This window comes from Pongo abelii, chromosome 3 (genome assembly GCF_028885655.2).
Source record: "Pongo abelii isolate AG06213 chromosome 3, NHGRI_mPonAbe1-v2.0_pri, whole genome shotgun sequence".
Taxonomy (NCBI): domain Eukaryota; kingdom Metazoa; phylum Chordata; class Mammalia; order Primates; family Hominidae; genus Pongo; species Pongo abelii.
This window is the reverse complement of record NC_071988.2, coordinates 26108429-26126066: the sequence shown is the minus strand read 5'-3', so window position 1 is coordinate 26126066 and position 17638 is coordinate 26108429. Positions and strand designations below refer to the sequence as shown.

At 34.5% G+C, this 17638-nt stretch overlaps 1 protein-coding gene across 3 annotated transcripts in view; it reads right to left on the bottom strand.

The window, feature by feature from the left end:
* Nucleotides 1-17638, bottom strand: part of STIM2 (stromal interaction molecule 2) — a 163278-nt gene that overhangs the window by 16881 nt on the left and 128759 nt on the right. For 2 of the 3 annotated variants that reach the window (XM_054553805.2, XM_054553804.2), the window contains exons 4-11: nt 15384-15495; nt 11530-11645; nt 8475-8652; nt 7766-7943; nt 3188-3355; nt 2882-2905; nt 2360-2460; nt 1885-2123 (exon numbers count right to left, since the gene is read on the bottom strand). In XM_054553805.2, the coding sequence (XP_054409780.1) occupies nt 1885-2123; nt 2360-2460; nt 2882-2905; nt 3188-3355; nt 7766-7943; nt 8475-8652; nt 11530-11645; nt 15384-15495 (1116 nt within the window). The remainder of the gene's footprint in view (nt 1-1884; nt 2124-2359; nt 2461-2881; nt 2906-3187; nt 3356-7765; nt 7944-8474; nt 8653-11529; nt 11646-15383; nt 15496-17638) is intronic. The other variant, XM_024246345.3, reaches the window with a different exon arrangement.

Here is a 17638-nt window from a genome sequence, read left to right as displayed (position 1 = left end):
GAAAACAACAATCACCCATTCCCCTATCTACACAGAGCTAACCATTGATATTTTCTGTGTTTTTTCTTTCCATATAATTAAATATAGACAATATTATTCTGTGTATATCGTTAACAACCTTTTACTTTGTTCTTAACATACTACAGGCATGTTTCCTTGTCATTATTTCAAACTTGTAAAATTTACACATATCCATGGTAAAAAAAAATTTTTTAACTGCTCAGGAGGGTATAGAAATGAAGAGCCTTCGTCCTTCCCTAGACTTCCATTGTTGAGAGTTTCCCATTTATCAGGTCCAGAAATTAGGCTTTTGTAACTAAGCAGAGTGGAGTACCTCTGTGGTGCCACTGGGTGGAGGCAGAGCTCTCAAATTGTAATCTCTGGCATGAGTTATTTTTTAGAGATAATAAATTTGATCACAGCATTTCTTTCTTTTTTTTCTTTTTTGAGACTGAGTCTTGCTCTGTCGCCCAGGCTGGAGTGCAGTGGCACAATCTCGGCTCACTGCAGCCTCTGCCTCCAGGGTTCAAGCGTTTCTCCTGCCTCAGCCTGCCGAGTAGCTGAGATTACAGGCCCACGCCACCACGCCCAGCTAATTTTTGTATTTTTAGTAGAGACAGGATTTCATCATGTTGGCCAGGCTGGTCTTGAACTCCTGACCTAGTGATCTGCCCGCCTCAGACTCCCAAAGTGCTGGGATTACAGGCCACTGTGCCTGGCCTGATCACAACATTTCTAAAACATTAAATTTAAAATCAACTCTTGTACTTTTTTCTGATTTAAAAGTTTAAATTTGCCTGTATTCCACAATCACTTAAAATTAGAATAATTATTCACATTTAGTACAACTGTTTCCTTTTAACGGACATATGGATACCCAATACCTCCGCCCCCAACCCAAAAAGTGTTTTTTAAAAAGCAAAGAAGAAAACTAGTTAATCTAGATAACGCACTTTCATGCACAATTCAGATATTAAACATGGATTTTAAGGAGGAAATTCAACTTTTAAAAGCTATAGTTTTCAAACAAAAGCATGTACTTATGAATCAGTGTTGCATTTGGCAAGCTTAAGGGCATATAATTCAAATAAATATAAACTGACAATATTCTAACTGCAGAGCTGGCCCAGATCTAGACATAACTTTGCAACCATCACGACCTTGCAGTGTGGAGCAAGTGAAATGAATGCAGTCATACACTTCTAGCTTTGCTGTATTTACAATCTGTCCACTCTTCCTGACTCCTTTAAGAGTTGAGTGCTGCCTCACTCTCCTTGCATTAACTGTCTGCTGTCAAACCAGAGAAGTAAAACCAGCAAAATAATACAAGTACATACCTGGAGTGAGTTAGTGGTAGAGCTAGGATTCAAATCCCTGTTTCCAAGATCTTCCCCTAATTTTTATTTCTACTATACATTAAGCGGCCATTTGAAAGGATATTTTCCCTGAAAGCTCAACACTTCGTTCCCACACTGATTTGGCATTTATAGTGTGCTATCTTTACTGTCAATTATGTTTTTATGTGATTCCTCATTTCAATTTAATTACAAGTAATGTTTTTAAAAAAGTCTTATATTCAACAATATAATGTTATATATAACAGTTGCTCAAATAAACATTTAATAATCAAATTTATAAAGCATTCAGATTCCTTTAAAGTGTGTGTATAAATATATAATATAAATATACACAAAGTATAGATATATGCATTTCATATGGTATTCTCAAATAGTAAATATTTAAATTACTAACAAAAAGAAAGAGAAAATGAAGGATAAACCAAATTTTTTCTCATAGATTTTGAAGTACATGATTCCTAAAAGGACATGGGAGAAAATTACTTTAAAACCTGTACCAACACTTTTTGGTGAACTTGCCACTTACCGGGAAATTGTGACACTATTGGGGGTGTGTCCTCATCTAAGTCATCAACTCCTCCAGCAATTGGATAGGGTGGAATGGAGACTCTGGGCATCACCACCCAGCTGTGATCAGAATAAAGGGAAGAGGTCAGGCTGGGGAGTCCTGAGTTATGGGCTATCTGAAAGCCACAGATCTTCTCAATTTGTTGCCAGCGAAAAAGTCGTTCTCGTAAACAAGTTGTCAACTCAGAGAGAGCTTTCCTGGAAAAGCCAATAAAGAAATTACTTACTGCATCAAAAGGTCTTTAATATGGCACTGAAAAAAGGCAATACATGAACAGACCATGGCAATTAATTAATTTCAAGAAGAAATAACCCACTCTTAAAACTAATGTAAATTATGTGATTATATAAATGATAAATATAAATTGTTTACAAATTACTCATTTTAACACAATAAACAATAAAGCAAATAAAAGTGAAAACAACATTCTTACTTTGCTTCCAGAATTTTGTGGTCTACTTCATCTAGGGAGGAGCTGTGTGCAACGTGCAGAGTCCCAAAGACTGTGCTTCTCTTCTTTTTAATTTTTTCTGCCTAGAAACCGAAAAGGACTAAATAAGGCTAGGTTTGAAAAAAATACAGACATTTTTGTATATATAACATAATAAAGTTTATTTTGGTTTTGAATATATTAGCAATCATAAAACCAGTAGAGAATTACTAGCCAAGATATCCCTGCATTCCAAAAAAGAAAACAGACGAGGGAGAAAACATGCTTTCCTAAGCCAATTGATGTAATTCAAAACTTTATTCTGGAGAATTTTTCTCTTATTTCTATGGTTCAGGAAGACCCGAATCTTGTACTAAAAGTAACAGAAAAACATTAATTATATCATACTACAATGGTGCTAGTGAGTGAACTAAGCTTTTAAATTTTTTTGCTAGAATTCAGATTAAGACTTATTCTCATTCCACACAATTTAAGTGTCAAAATTAATTTCCAGTAACTACTAACCTGAATCAGATATGAAGCAGCAACCTAGAGGAAAAAAGCTCTGTATAAAACTTTTATGATAATGATAAAAAAGAATAATGTTTAAATCACTAAGGTCACTTTGAAAAGTATACACTTCTCTAAATGCAGTAATTTTAATTTAAAGCTTATGATTACTAGAGTCTATTTATACAATAAGTTCCAGTTTGAAAAAAGAATCTGTAATAATAAAACTTTTATTCAGATCTGTGTATCCCAGTTGAGTAATCCCTCTAAGAATGCAGCCTAAGAAACGAATTTAGTAAATTTTGAAATACAAGAGAGTACCTCATCTTTAGCAACAGCTAGCTGCATTTCAGCGTTTTGTCTTTTAATATTGTAGTACTGCACTTCTACTTCATGTGTTAACTGAAGCCATTTCTGAAGTGCATCTGGAACAGACCAACTGCTTCTCAGTTCAAATTCTTTTTCAGCCTTTTTCAGAGCCATGCGAACCTAGAAGAAGGAAAGGAAGGAGGCAAGAAAGGAGAGAGGGAGGAAGGAAGGATTAAAATATTTTTTTGAACCCAAACTAAAAAAAAAAACTATTTTAATTATGCTCTTTGTAAACATCGTTTTAAACTGCAAAGTCTAAATACAATAGATTTCTAGCATTAAAATTAAGGCTGACAACAGAGCGAGACTCCATCTCAAAAAAAAAAAAAAATTAAAGCTGAGCTTCAAGTGCATCTTAAATCCACTAAGCAAAGTTGTGAAGGAGGGTAGAGAGGGCTTATTTACATCTTAAGTTGCAATATTTAGTTTTGTATGTTATGAAAACCAGACTCACTGAAAGGGAAAAAAAATCAAGGGTATATACAAATTAAAACTGATCACATTTTTCCCATAATGTGTATTTATGAAGTATTATATAAAGAAGTGTCCAGAATCGGATGGATACACGTTCTACTCCTCCTCCTAATGTTTCCCGAAGAGCCTACTGTAGCTCCTTCACTATATACTCACTTTTTAAAAACTGTATTTTTCTGTAGTTTTTCATGACATCCTCTTTATGGCCAGTTATTTCTTACTGTTTCCAAGTATATCTGCCTATTATTGTCTGTTTTACCACTTCTGCTACATAATTCACTGCTTTGAATACACCAGAAAGTAGCTAAGTGAACATCTGCAGAGCATGTACAGATTTGAGAAAACAGATTCTGAGTGAGAGTCTACTCGATTTTTCTCATGAGAAACTATGCATAGTCTTCAGTATAATGATGTCATAGTATTTCTTCCACCTGCCCTTTAATGGAGCCAGACAATAAGCAGAGAAAAAACAAAAATGCTTGGTGGTTAGCTGATAAGTGCTAAGAAAAAGTATCATAAGGAAAGCCTCACCAAGGAAAGACACAAAAGGAATAGATAATTCATTCTTGGAATGATTTACTTAAAAACTAGCAAGAGCTTTCAAACTAAAGATACATAAAGATACAGGATGTAATTATGAAACTGTGCACACTCACGCTCAAGACCTTGAGGCAAAGCTACGAGCGACTACGGAGCATCCTGCGTGTCGAGCACCACCCCGCAGATTAATTTTCCCCAAAGCTAACTAAGGACACTGAAGAGCAAAGGAATGTTTGATCTGAACAAACCCAACTTATTTGAATAAACTTTATAGTGTGCCAGAATAAACCAACAAGAGTACTATACACAAACTTCTGATAAAGAAATAGAACAGCTGTCAGTTAGTGTGAAAACAAAGAATTGCGTAGAAAAACATATTTTAAGATTCCAAAATTAAAAACAAAATTCACAATGCAACACTAAGTGACAGTTCAAAAAGACACATTAAAGTAAGGGCAAGAGCACTAACTCACTGCAAACAAATCCCGAGCAACATCTGCCTACATAACTAACTGCAATGGCTTGCGACAATACTGTGTTTAATAAGTCAGTTGGGTAAGCTGTGTGGCGTCTCTGCTAATCTCTCAGGGAGATAAAATTTAAGCTCGGGTTCATGCAGACCTGCATAACACCACAAAATATAAGTCCACAAGCCCTTCCTCTCAGAAGATTTTAAAGCTAAAATTTCTATACAATTTTCACTTCCAAGGAATTATACAGAGAATCTCAACAAAATTCATTCAAGTTACTCTCTTTAATCATAGATTTTTCTTAATATTTCCATAAATGTATTTCCCCTAAAGAACTCAAATGAAACACATTTAACATAAAAACTACTTATATATTTTTAGCATAAATTGAAGCTGAACAATGTTTAGATTGATTGCCAAATAATGACTCAAACTTGTGGAAAGTCTGACCTTCCAATAGTGGCAACTATTTAACTGTTTTCTCTGCTATTACTCATAAATGTTTCATTTGATCTAAATCCCAACCCTTAGTTTAAATCACATTGTTGTTTATAGGGGAATGAACACAGAAACAATTGAGTAATAAACAGCTTTTGCAAACAATAAATGTTTAAAATGTAATAATTATTTACATTATTTTTGTATCTTAGGAATAAAACAACAGTAAGTAAAAACATGCTGTCACAAAAACAGCCTAAACATCTGAAAACTTGGTTTCTAGACCCAACTGTATTATTTATCATCTCTGTAACCTTCAGTAAGTTCCTAAGGCTTATTGTCTCACGTATAATAGGGGTATTATCGCTTGCCCTAATTAAAGGTTTCCTGAGACTTTTTCTAAGAAACTAATTTGTGAAAACTACTTAAATCACACAGAACATAAAGCAGTACTATTAGTCACCCAAAGTTTCTGTTCTAGGAAAAATAACACTATATAAAAAACATACTAGATTTTCCTGACTTCTAAATTTATGTTGATTATTCTCCAGACAAAATACAGTAATTCCTTGAACTACGTGGAATTGTGGGTTATGCCATATTATACATCATTTCTCAGTTAAACTTATTTCTACAAGCAAAGCTTTTAATAGCAGTATAAGAAGACACAGACTTTGGAATATGACACGCAAAATCTTGCCTTTACCAGTTAATAGCTGTGTAACCCAAGGCAAGTAAGTTATCTAGCCTCTCTACACAGCTCATTTGTAAATGAAGATAATACCTATGTGTCGTGAGAATTAAAATTTATGAGCAAACCACTGGCAATGTGTGTAGCATACACTTCTGGCACACAGTAAGCCCTCAGAAAATTGTGTTTCTTATTAATATAATCATGCCAGACAGTGTTCTTTTTAAAATACCAATTTCCTTCCTTTAAACCACCTCTTATCGACCCAGGATCTAATGAGATTATTCATACCAATAATACCAATACATCATATTTTGGTAACTTCGGGGTCTACTGAGGTGTGCATGGTCTCTCCCAAAGCTTCAAGTTAGAATGTCCATAATTCTTGGGCCCTTTTTTTATATTGTCTCTTCTCCCTCACTGTGAGGCAGTCACCTGTGAAGTACTACCATCAGTTTATATCTCTGTAGAAGAATTCCAAACTTCTGTTTTCTGATTCGCTGTTTTTTATGTACAAAGTTTAGAAAGACAGAAATATACCAGAACAAACCGAGAGTTGGACGTCTTGGTGGAAAAAGGCAGGGAGTTCTTACAGGAGTGCAAAGGGCATAGTACCCACTTCTCGGATACCGTATGACTTCGACTAGGCCTTTTTTGTCAACTCCCTGATTCTTTGCTACATTCTGTGCTGACATGGTTTGTTAGTTGAATGGGGCATGACTGTAAAATACATCTAAGAGTCCTTAGAGGGAAGAGCTCCAAAAAACAGACATCTGGGGGTGTGAGAGAAGGAGTGGTTAACAGTTATAAAAAAGATGGCTGCATTCACTCAGACATATTCTCATAAAATGACAATCTTGAAGGAAACAGTAATGTATTCTCATGAGTTGACCTTACGTCATTCATCACTTAATTTGCATTTCTTATTTAGCACTCTATTAAGAAGGCAGCAACAGCGCATAAAACGAAGTGGAGGCAGAACACCTAAGTTCTTGCCCCTGCTTTATAACTGAGTCATCTCTAATTTTGAGCAAGTTTTATAATCCTCATTTTGTTCTTCAGTTTTATTATCAGTAAAGAAAGCATCAAAGTCAGAAGGAGGAGATGAGACCACAGAAGTAGAGGCTGGAATGACGCGCTTTGAAGACAGACGAAGGCGCCATGAGCTGAGAAACGTGGGTGGCCTTTACCAGTGGAGGAGGCAAGGAAACACGTCCTCCCCTACAGCTTGCAGAGGGAATACAGTCCTGCAGGCTCGCCTCAACTCACTCTGACCTTCAGAACTTTACGATGATAAATTTCTGTTTATTTAAACCACTAAGTTTGTGGCTTTTTTTTTCTTTTTACAGCAGGAACAGGAAACTAATGCATCTGTCTATAATTAAATTCTGCCAGCACCTCATCTTCTCCAAAGGACTCTGTGCAATGCCTAAATGCCTATATTCTATCTTAAGTAACTGAACAGGAGAAGCAGGTATTGGAAAGGAGCTTCAGAACTTTTAGCAGATTATGTTCTAAAACTATTTAACAGGATTCAAATGGATGTTTAATAGAGATCCTTTACCTTTGCAGAGAAGTTCAAAATTAGATATACTTTATCTTACTACATTATAGTCAGAAACTTAAACATATTACAGATGTTAAACAAACACCTTAAATTTACTCAAGACAGTGAAGATGGCAAGGTAAGATTTCATGAATGAGTGAACATGATGGTAACTATCTTTCAGTTACTACTGTGTTATTTTGCTATATGAACTTTGATCAATGCTAACAACATAAACAAATGATTCTTTTATCAACTGAGAAACGGTATACAATAGAACTAAATGTAGGAAACTGAAGAAAAACAGGACCTGGCTCCTCAGAGTGGCAATGTTAACATCTTTACAAGTGATTTTTTTTTAATGTAAATACCTGTTCCAATTCCTGTTCTGCATACTGACGTCTACTCAATTCACATTCAGCTCCCTCCCTTAGCTCTCTCAGCCGACAAGCCTCCTCCTTTGCATAATTGATTTCATCCATCATTTTGCGCTCTAAATTTTGCTTTTCTACAGCAACATTTCTGTTTTCTTCCTGTGCCTTTTCAAGCCTTATAGAACAATAAAAATAAAAATTCCTCACAAAAATTTCCAAAGTTTTATTTTTTTTACAAAATAATGAATACTGTGTCAAGCAATTAAATACATATTTCAATCAGAAATCATAGCATTTTTCATTAGCCTTAAGTTTGGTTAATAAAAATATCAGGCAACTTACTATACAACTATTTTGGTTATCCTGGGCTCAAATGACAGGGAAAGCAGGGAAATACTCTTCCGCAAAAAGCTTTTCAAAAATTCCCAATTATTTAAATCAAGTTAAAAATAAAATTTAACTACACATCTAATTCCACTACATTTGACTTACCTCCACTGTTCTTCTACTCATTTATTCTCAAGTATACACATTTATAATAAATCTGTAATTATAAAAGTATACTTTTCTAAAAATGTGAAATCAAATATGCATATATTCCATGTGTATAATAACCTAAATGTAAGTGTTTAAGCACATGACCATATTACTTTTTTTACAAATTGTATTTGCCTACATAAATGAGTTACGATTTTTCTGAACTTACCTCTCTTGTAAGTCCATTAGACTTTGCTCTGCAGTTTGTAAGCTCTCTAAATCTTTCATCATTTTTGCAACATGTTCTTTTGATGTCTTATTCTGCGTATAAGCAAACCAGCACCCTCCAACACCAATTACTATAGAAACTGTGAGGATAAAATCTTTCATCCAGTTATGAGGTGGGCCTATTAAGAGAATTACAGATGATTAAATTAATCTTTGAGTATGACAGGACCTCAATACAAAAAGACACTTTTTAAGTAGTATCTAAAACAAAACCAAAAATTGGAGATCTCTTTCCCATGCACAAGCTCTAGCCTTTTAAAATTCTTTCTTCAAATAATGACTGTGCTTCTTGTAACTCTTTGATATACTAGACTTATAGAAGGGCAGAGGTAAGCCCATATAGACATACCATGACCCTGCTGGTGGGAGAAGGAGTGGTCAAAGTCATGGGGACCCTTGAAAAAGCAACAGCACCTCCAATCATATGCTGCCAGAATGGCCCTCTGTGGGGTGAAGGGAGTCATCAAAAGTATCACCACCATCATCCCAACTCACTTCCTTCAGTCAAGCTAGGCAGCTGTCACATTTTTGTCACACTTACAAACCTGATCACTCACCAAAATGTATTTTCCCCAAGGAGGCAGCTATATAACTAATTAGGTTAGATTAATCAGTGGTTCTCAAGGCTGGTGATAATTCCTCACCCACCCCTAGCAGACATTTGACAATTTTGGGTTGTCTCAACTTGGGGGAATGGTCACTGGCACCTAGTGGGCAGACGCCAGAAGTATTGCTGAACACCCTACAGTGCGCAAGACAACCTCCTCCCTGTGTCCCCTCTGCTGATAACAAAGACTTAACCAGGAACTATCCAGCCCAAAGAGTGACTAGTGCTAAGGCTGATAAAGCCTGGGTTAAATAGTAATAACAATTATTCAATTTTAGGTGTCTATATGCCAGAGATATGTGGGTTACTGGCATGATGTTAACCCCCAGCCTTATGTCTAAAACAAAGAGTGAGGAGCCAGGGCCTACTGCCTTCAGTGATACAAAACACAGAAATCACTATTCAGATTTCCTGATTTAGCCCAGTCAGTACACACTAATTTTCACGGGGCTCTCTGGAACAGAGACACAATGATAGCTAATATATTATTTTAATGCTCCAAAGAGATACAGCTCACAGTGAAAAACTGCCTAAATGCCCAGGCCTCCAGCAGAAACATATTTTGAAGTTTGGTGACATAAAAGAGTTCTACAGAAGTTCCTAGGCTGACAAGTCTGGGGTTTGGCTATGTTTGTGTAGTGTGATAAGTAGCATGCTTTATGTCAGAGACTCTCAGTTCTCCATATTGCCAGAGTATACACCCTCACCCTTCCACCTGTAGTGGAAGAAATGTACTGCTGAAAGCTACAATCTCAAAAGCATTTTTTATTTCTGCCTCACACTGAGATGTTCAATTCAGGTTCTCCTTCAACTGTGAGCCCTATTCTCTGACCATAAATAACAATAAATAGATAAATAAGGTCCTACACTCAATAATAAGCACTACAGACTGGAAAAGATTAAAAAAAAAAAAACTCCTTTAAAATGTATCTCTGTTCATTTGACAATGCTGGTTTTTAAAATAAATCTAACATAAGTGTTCTGACTATGGGGCACATTCACTCAACCATTCTAAGACAAACATATTTAAAATCATTAACTTTTTAATTGGTTTATTTAAATATTTGTTTACAATCTTTTTTGAGACTAGTTTGATTTCTTTTCAAATGACTTGGTAATATAATTTTGGGGGCTTAGAAAGGGGTTAGTTCCAAGATTAATAAAATATGAGTATTCCTGATCAAGTTGTAAATAGAAACAAATTCTATACTTTAATTCCTATTTTTACCAACCACTCACATGAGAAAAATTGGACAGAATCCCACAGAAGACAATCCCCCAATGGATTCGGTCTGGAAGTGAGGACAAGGAAAAGGTTGGAAAGGGCATCATCTCTATGGAACGCTCGGCATTTCAGTAGTGTTCTATTTCCTAGGGTTTGTAATTTCCACCAACAGTGCATTTCCACCAACTCTCATATGGGGAGTTCCAGCTGTTTCACCAGCTGCTCTTTTAGCCCAAGCCAAAAAAGAACCACCAGTAAAGTCATGAAATCTATTCAACCAATTCTAGTTACCCTTTTTCAGAAGGGCCATTCCCAAGATGGTATCATAGAAACCTGAAAATCTCCTAACTCCAAGAATTCAGGGAGAATAAACATCAGTTTCCTACTTTATAACTTGTGGAAGCCATTTTTCTTGTATTAATTTTGTTATTCTTTTTTGACTAAAAAAAAAAAACATAATTCCTTTAAAAGGTGTACTTTTCAAACACTTTCTCCCAAAGCTTTCTGAAAAATTCGAAATTAAATAAAACAAACATATTAAACTTCTCTTCTTTTGACAGAAAAAATATTCCTGTCAAAGTAAATAAATACAAGGTTTATTTTCTTTACAGATATTGCATAACACTTTCTCAAATGTTTCTCTTCAAAACAATCAAATAACATTTTCTACCTCTTGCTCCTGCCAGTAGAGTTTGTTAATTTATAAAGCTTCAAGTGAGTCTTTGCTTTCCATCTATACCTAAAAAACCATTTTCTTGGTGTTTAGTGAAAACTGTTAGGCTCTATTGCTTCATGCCATCAAGATGGTTAGACTGTATTATTTTTTAAGAGATTCCTCAGTGAATATCCAATTATAGTAACATCAACATTAAAACTCCTCCAAAGATCCAAAGTTTTAAATCTAAAAATTCTAAATTAACAGCTAAATATAGTTTTTTTATATAACTTCTTACATTAGTAACCAGCTTTGAAAATTTCACACTCATGTTTCAGTGACAGAAAATCCTATCTTATAAATCTTTCAAGATAGTATTACACTTCTTTCACAGGTAATAGATGATTCTTCTTAGAGGCCTACTATCTTATTTTTCTCTTTCCTCAAATAACACAGAGATGATCAGGATATTCTTTTACATCATCCTCTGAGTGAGAGAGAATACTAACGTGTTAGAGGTCCAAACAAAACCACATCCAATGCCTTGAGCTGAAGTTTTTGTCTGTGACTCCGGTCACTGATTTTCAACTGGGAGATCATAAATGAAGGTTCGTGCACTGCTATCCTGTTTATTTGAAAAACACACACACATATATATATATTAAATGAAAATATTTCTAGTATACAAATTTAAATATTTGAGCAACACATTTAATACTTTACATATTATTGATGATCACTGTTGGAGCTCATCCATGTGTGATTTAATAATTTGTTACATGTTTCAAAAACCTCTTCAGTACAAACTTAGCTGTAGAAAGACTCCTGTATGTTAATAATTTGGTAGCTACACTGAAAAAGTTCGTGTTTTCTAAGGTTACCTTTTGTTATGACTTACTATGATTTAGAAATTTATAAAGCTGAAAAAAAAATTTATTTATTTTTTTTTTTTTTGAGACAAAGTCTCATTCCAACACCCAGGCTGAAGTGCAGTGGTTCGATCTCGGCTCTCTGCAACCTCCATCTCCCGGGTTCAAGCAATTCTCCTGCCTCAGCCTCCCAAGTAGCTGGGACTACAGGCGTGTGCCACCATGCCTGGGTAATTTTTTGTATTTTTAGTAGAGATGGGGTTTCACCATGTTGGCCAGGATGGTCTCGATCTCCTGACCTCGTGATCCGCCCGCCTCGGCCTCCCAAAGTGCTGAGATTACAGGCATGAGCCACTGCGCCCAGCCTAAAGTTGAAAATATTTTATAATCATTAATTGCTTCTGTCATTTATTATCCTTTCACAAAGGATAATAAAACCAGAAGTAACTTAACATCTACAGCAGACTTTAAAAAACAATTTAGTTTTCAATTTAGATCATATTGATTTTCTTTAAAAGTATCAAAAAATCTATACCTTTAACATTCTAATGTTTAACTGTTTAAAAATTGAACAAAGTACATTGAAGTCACAAGCGGGAAATAAAAAGCCTTCATGGATTGAGGTAGGTAGGTAGAGGAATTTATATAATAAGAAGTACTAAATCATTTTATTAGCTATGAAGAAAGCATGTAGGAGGCACAGGTAAAATAAGGAAATAAAATCACTTTATTATGGACTGTAAATACAAGCAGCCCAGTATTCAACTAAGATTTCTTAACAACCAAGTATGATGCTAGTAAAGATTTTATTACACAAAGTCTAATAATAATAACAATGACAATAAATACAGGCATATAATATATGCTGGGTCCTGTATCAATGGCTTAATACTCAAGAAAACCTTATAATAGTATTTCCATTTTATAGGTGAAGATACTTGTGAGAGGTTGAGTAACTTGCCTAAGGTTACATAATTAGTAATAGGTAAGGCAAGGATTCAAACCCAAATATGTACGATTCCAAAGACTACTTTGAAACACTACATTTTGTATAGAAAGATATCAGTACTCTCTAAGTATGGAGAAATTACAGGAACTCCTATGAGGCTTCTATAAAACCTTAAAGAGCAAAGAACTCTAACATTCCCTCTCTAAAATGCCTTCCTTTATCTTCTCCACAGGTACTTTCGTATAATGCTTCCCTTACACCTTTAACATGACACTAATCAAACTGCATGAAGAGAAAGACTATGTCTTATCTCTGTATCCCCAAAGCCTAATGTAGTACTTGCCAAAAGTAGAAGCTTGATAAATGTTTGTATAATAGCTGAATGAATGTATGGATGGATGGATGCATGAATTAATAGCAAACTATCAATAGACTAAGAAAGACAACGAGATGTAGTAAAAAAGAAAATACATAATAAAATTTTATGCGAGATTCAATATGAGTCCAGAGGTAAAAATGATTCCACCTGAGTGGGTGAGGGTGTCAGGGAAGGCCACACAGGCCTGAAAAGAAATGAGGTGGTATATGTCAGGTGAAGACAGCCTTGGTTATCATGTTTGGTAGTAAGAATTACAGAGTACAGAAAACACAATGAAAGATTTAAGATAACCACTACAGCCAACACAAAACATAGTTTTGGCTACCTTTAGCAGATGTAAAGGGTTTTAATGTCACAGAAAAGAAACATCATAATGGACTGTTGTAGGCCAACTATCTATAGAATATGTAATACATTTTCTTATACATTCTTGTAACTAGTTCTTATGTCTACAGATACCATACAAAGAGCTCTGGAACTTACATAATAATTGAAATTAATTGATATTGCCCCTTTAAGTTGACTCGTCTAATTTCCATTACTACATAACAGGGGCTTAAGGAAGAGTTTACTGTTCTCCTTTCTCCTCCACTAAAAAAGGTTCCAATGGGCTGACCTGAAAACTGAACTTACAATGTTTTTCTATAGTAACATGTTCACTATTTAAGGAGTTGATCTTGACAAGTGTGTGATGTCACAATTTTACCAGAATTGGAAGCATCTCTGATCATCTTTACTTAACCAAAGGAAATGAGTAGCTATAACACTCTGTCAAAACACAGATTAGCCTATTTTATTTCATGTTGTTGTTATATAAAGAAGTTTCTCAAAAGGCAACAAGAAAATTCCTATTGTTCCTCATACCCAGGGCAACATATATAAATAAATAAATTCTAATCTCATTTTAATGTTCCACTCTGTTTTAAGAACTTGTTTTAATTAAAATAACTATATTTTATTTGATTTTTGTCTTCTTTCGAGCATCTAATTGTACCATGAACATAAAAGATATTCAGTAAGTACTTATCAAATTGACTCTTATCCCTATAATTTCATCATTCTAGTCATGTGTATAATAAAATCAGAAATACTAATGTTGATGTTCAGAATACATTTAAGAGAGATTTGAAAACTTTCAACTTGATCCAAAATACAAACCTCAAAGCAACAAAGGATACTTATCTAAATAGGGCATATAAGGAAGTTGATTAGGGACACAATGTATATATTTCATTACATATGATTAGATTGTAATAACTGATTAGAGTCTTTTTGGATGTAGGAAATCACCCAGGGAAAAATAAAACTTAAGAAGCAATCTTGTAAGGGTAAAAAATTCTGGTAGAATCATTGCAAATTTTGACATTTAAATCTTTCAAGATTACTAAGTTAATTAAATTAATTAGAAATTAAAATTTCTAAATTATATCATTTGGTATTTGCAAATGATACAATTTAGATATAATTTAGAAAATAAAATTTAGAAAACAACTGGAGTCAGACATCTAAGGGATAAATTGGCAACCTGGACTTTGCTATCAAATCTATCTGGGTTTAAATGCTGCCTTGGGCGAAATGTTTAACTTGTCTCTGACTTGGTTTTTTCAACCTGTAAAATGGGAAGGACAATATATACCTCATTTTAATCATGAGGGTTAAAAGAAATAATATAAAGTACTTCTATGTAGCATACATTTTAAAATGGCTGCTATTTTTTATTAATTTCATTTTTAAAATTCAGGTATAACGTATAGACACCATAATTCGATGGTTATTGTCATTTAAAATGTCACAAGAAAGAGATGCACATTAATCTATTCAAGTAGATGTGTTCATAAAAATGAATCAGTATCAAATAAAAAAGTTTTTCTTAGATTGGTCAAAAGTTGACCCTTGATGTTATTTACAAATGATATAGTTGACCCATCTTCTGAAACTCAAAATCATGTTCCTTGGAAATAATTTTTCCAAGAGCCTGATTATTTAGACAAGAAAAATTGATTAAAACTTGAAAATGCATAATTTAGAAAGATTAAAGAATGGATATATTTATATTTCCTTTGTGCCCTCAGCCACGGAAGTAACTTGTAGATTCAGTATGGGAAAATGACATCTAGCATATAATTCTCCCTGAGTGGAAAATACATTTGCATAACAAAGACTCACCTGGGAAGTGTCGTTCCTTTGACATTGTTGTCTCTAAAATTCTTCTCATATTGGGGTAGTTCAACAAACTCTATCAACCACTGAAGAGTGTCTTCAAGGGTCCAATTATGAACTGCAGGAGATAAAATGGGAATGCGCATTTTAAACACACCTGCTTTAAGAAATACATATTCTATAATTTCAGAGAATATATAAAGATGTTAGATTGCATTTTCAATTTAATCAACATTAAGTACTAAAACTGTATCTAGCACTCTATGAGAAGAAGAAAGCCTTACAATCAAAAACAGAGGTGATAGTAAAAGCAATTAGGACAAAGATTAGCATGATTAATTCTAAAATAAACACCTATACAAAGTTTGTAAGAATGAAATAATCTATTATTTTTCTGCTTGTAGAAAAATTACCAGATACATACTTGTTCATTCTTTCATCTAGCCATCCACCCATATAGTACTGTAATACCGAAAACATTCTGAATACCAGATTTCATTCTAAGCACTGGGCATATGGCAGTGAATAAAACTGATAAAGTCCTTGTATGGAACTTAAATTCCTTTGGGTTTGGGGAGGGGCACTTTATGAAAGAAGGAAGAAGAGGAAGGGAAATTTCAGATAGTGATTAACTTAAGAAAAGCAGGAAAGATGTCAGGGTAAGCCTCTCTAAGGAGCTGACATCTGAGACCTAAAAACTGCAAGGAGCCACATTGTGAAGATATGGGTAAAAAATATCCCAAAGAGAGAAAAGGCTAGCAAAAAAAAGCCTTCAGATGGAATGAACTAGCAGTGTTTGAGAGACTGGCAGAAAGTCAGAGAGGAGCTAGGTCTTGAAAGGCTTTCAAGAACTCTGGATAGTTTTCTAATTTCCATAAAAAGAAGGGGAATAATCTTTTTTTAGAATATTGTTCTTCAATGTGGAGAATAGATTGTTCACGATAAGACTAAAAATGGTCCAGTCTTATCGTGAAATACGGAGAAATAAGAAGACCATTCCTTACATAACTGCCTAGACAGGAAAGGGTTATCGTCTTAGACTATGATAGTAGTAGATAAGATGACAACAAGGAGTCAGATTCAGGATATATTCTGGGGATAATGCTATTAAGATGTGCTGATGAAATGGACAGGGGCTAGTAGCTAAACAAAAGCCAAAAGTACAGAGGGTGCTACCATTAACTGAGATAGAAAAGAATGGGGAGGAAAAGATTGGGGAAATGAGCAGGGGCCAGTGACAGAGATCAAAAGTTGTTTTAAGACACGTTATGTCTGAAGTATGCATTTGACATTTAAGTGTAGATAATAGAGTAGCAGTCAGATCCGCAAGTCTGGAGCTTAGGAAAAAGTAGGTTAGGAACAGAGGTATTGGTAGGAAGTCATCAACATACAGATGATCTTTAGACTAAATGACATCAACCAGAAAAGACAGCTATTAATAGATTGTAGAAGACTGGGCCTAAATCAAGAATAAAATAACTAGCATCTCTTCTCCTGGATATTTATTTTAAATTAAGTCCTTTGTATGCATTTTCTTAAGTCTTAAAAAAAACTTACGAGGTTCTAACATAATTATCTTTATTTTGGAAGTTAAAAACTAAAAAGCTAATGGAACCAACAAAGTAAGCAGCAGGACTGGATTTGAACTCAGGCAAACTGTCCACAGAACAAAACTTTATACTACTCTGAAAGTAGTAATACTAAATAACAGTAAAGATATAAACAAGCAGTTAAGCACTGGACGCAGTTCAGACGTTTCTGCTTATGAAGAGTAATGATGAGTTTATGCAAAGGCAAGGATGTAAGTGTGCTTAAAAATGAATAGTTCTATACTGTCTGCATTTCATTTGAGGGTTTATGCTTATAGACTACAGAAGAGATCAAGGGAGAGTGAAGAAAACGTGAGCAATAAAAGCAGATCTGGGAATCCATCTGTATATAAATAAATCTGAAAAAATCTTTCTGATAAGCTACATAAAAATGTGAATTCAAACTTGCAAGCAAAGCTAGGTTTCCATGAATCTGCCTTTTTAATTAAGTGTTCTTTAGCGAAAAAGCTTAAATAAACCACAAACAAAAACCAAAAACATTTAAAACTAGATGTGGTAACTGATAGTTTTATACTGAAACAAAACCTTGACTGTTCTCCCCTTCATGTGTTCCTACCATAAAACCTGGACATGGGCCTGAGGCTGCTGTATCCATTTAACCAAGTAACAGGATGTCAGCCGAAGGTTCAGGCCCTCGGTGTTTTCCACTGA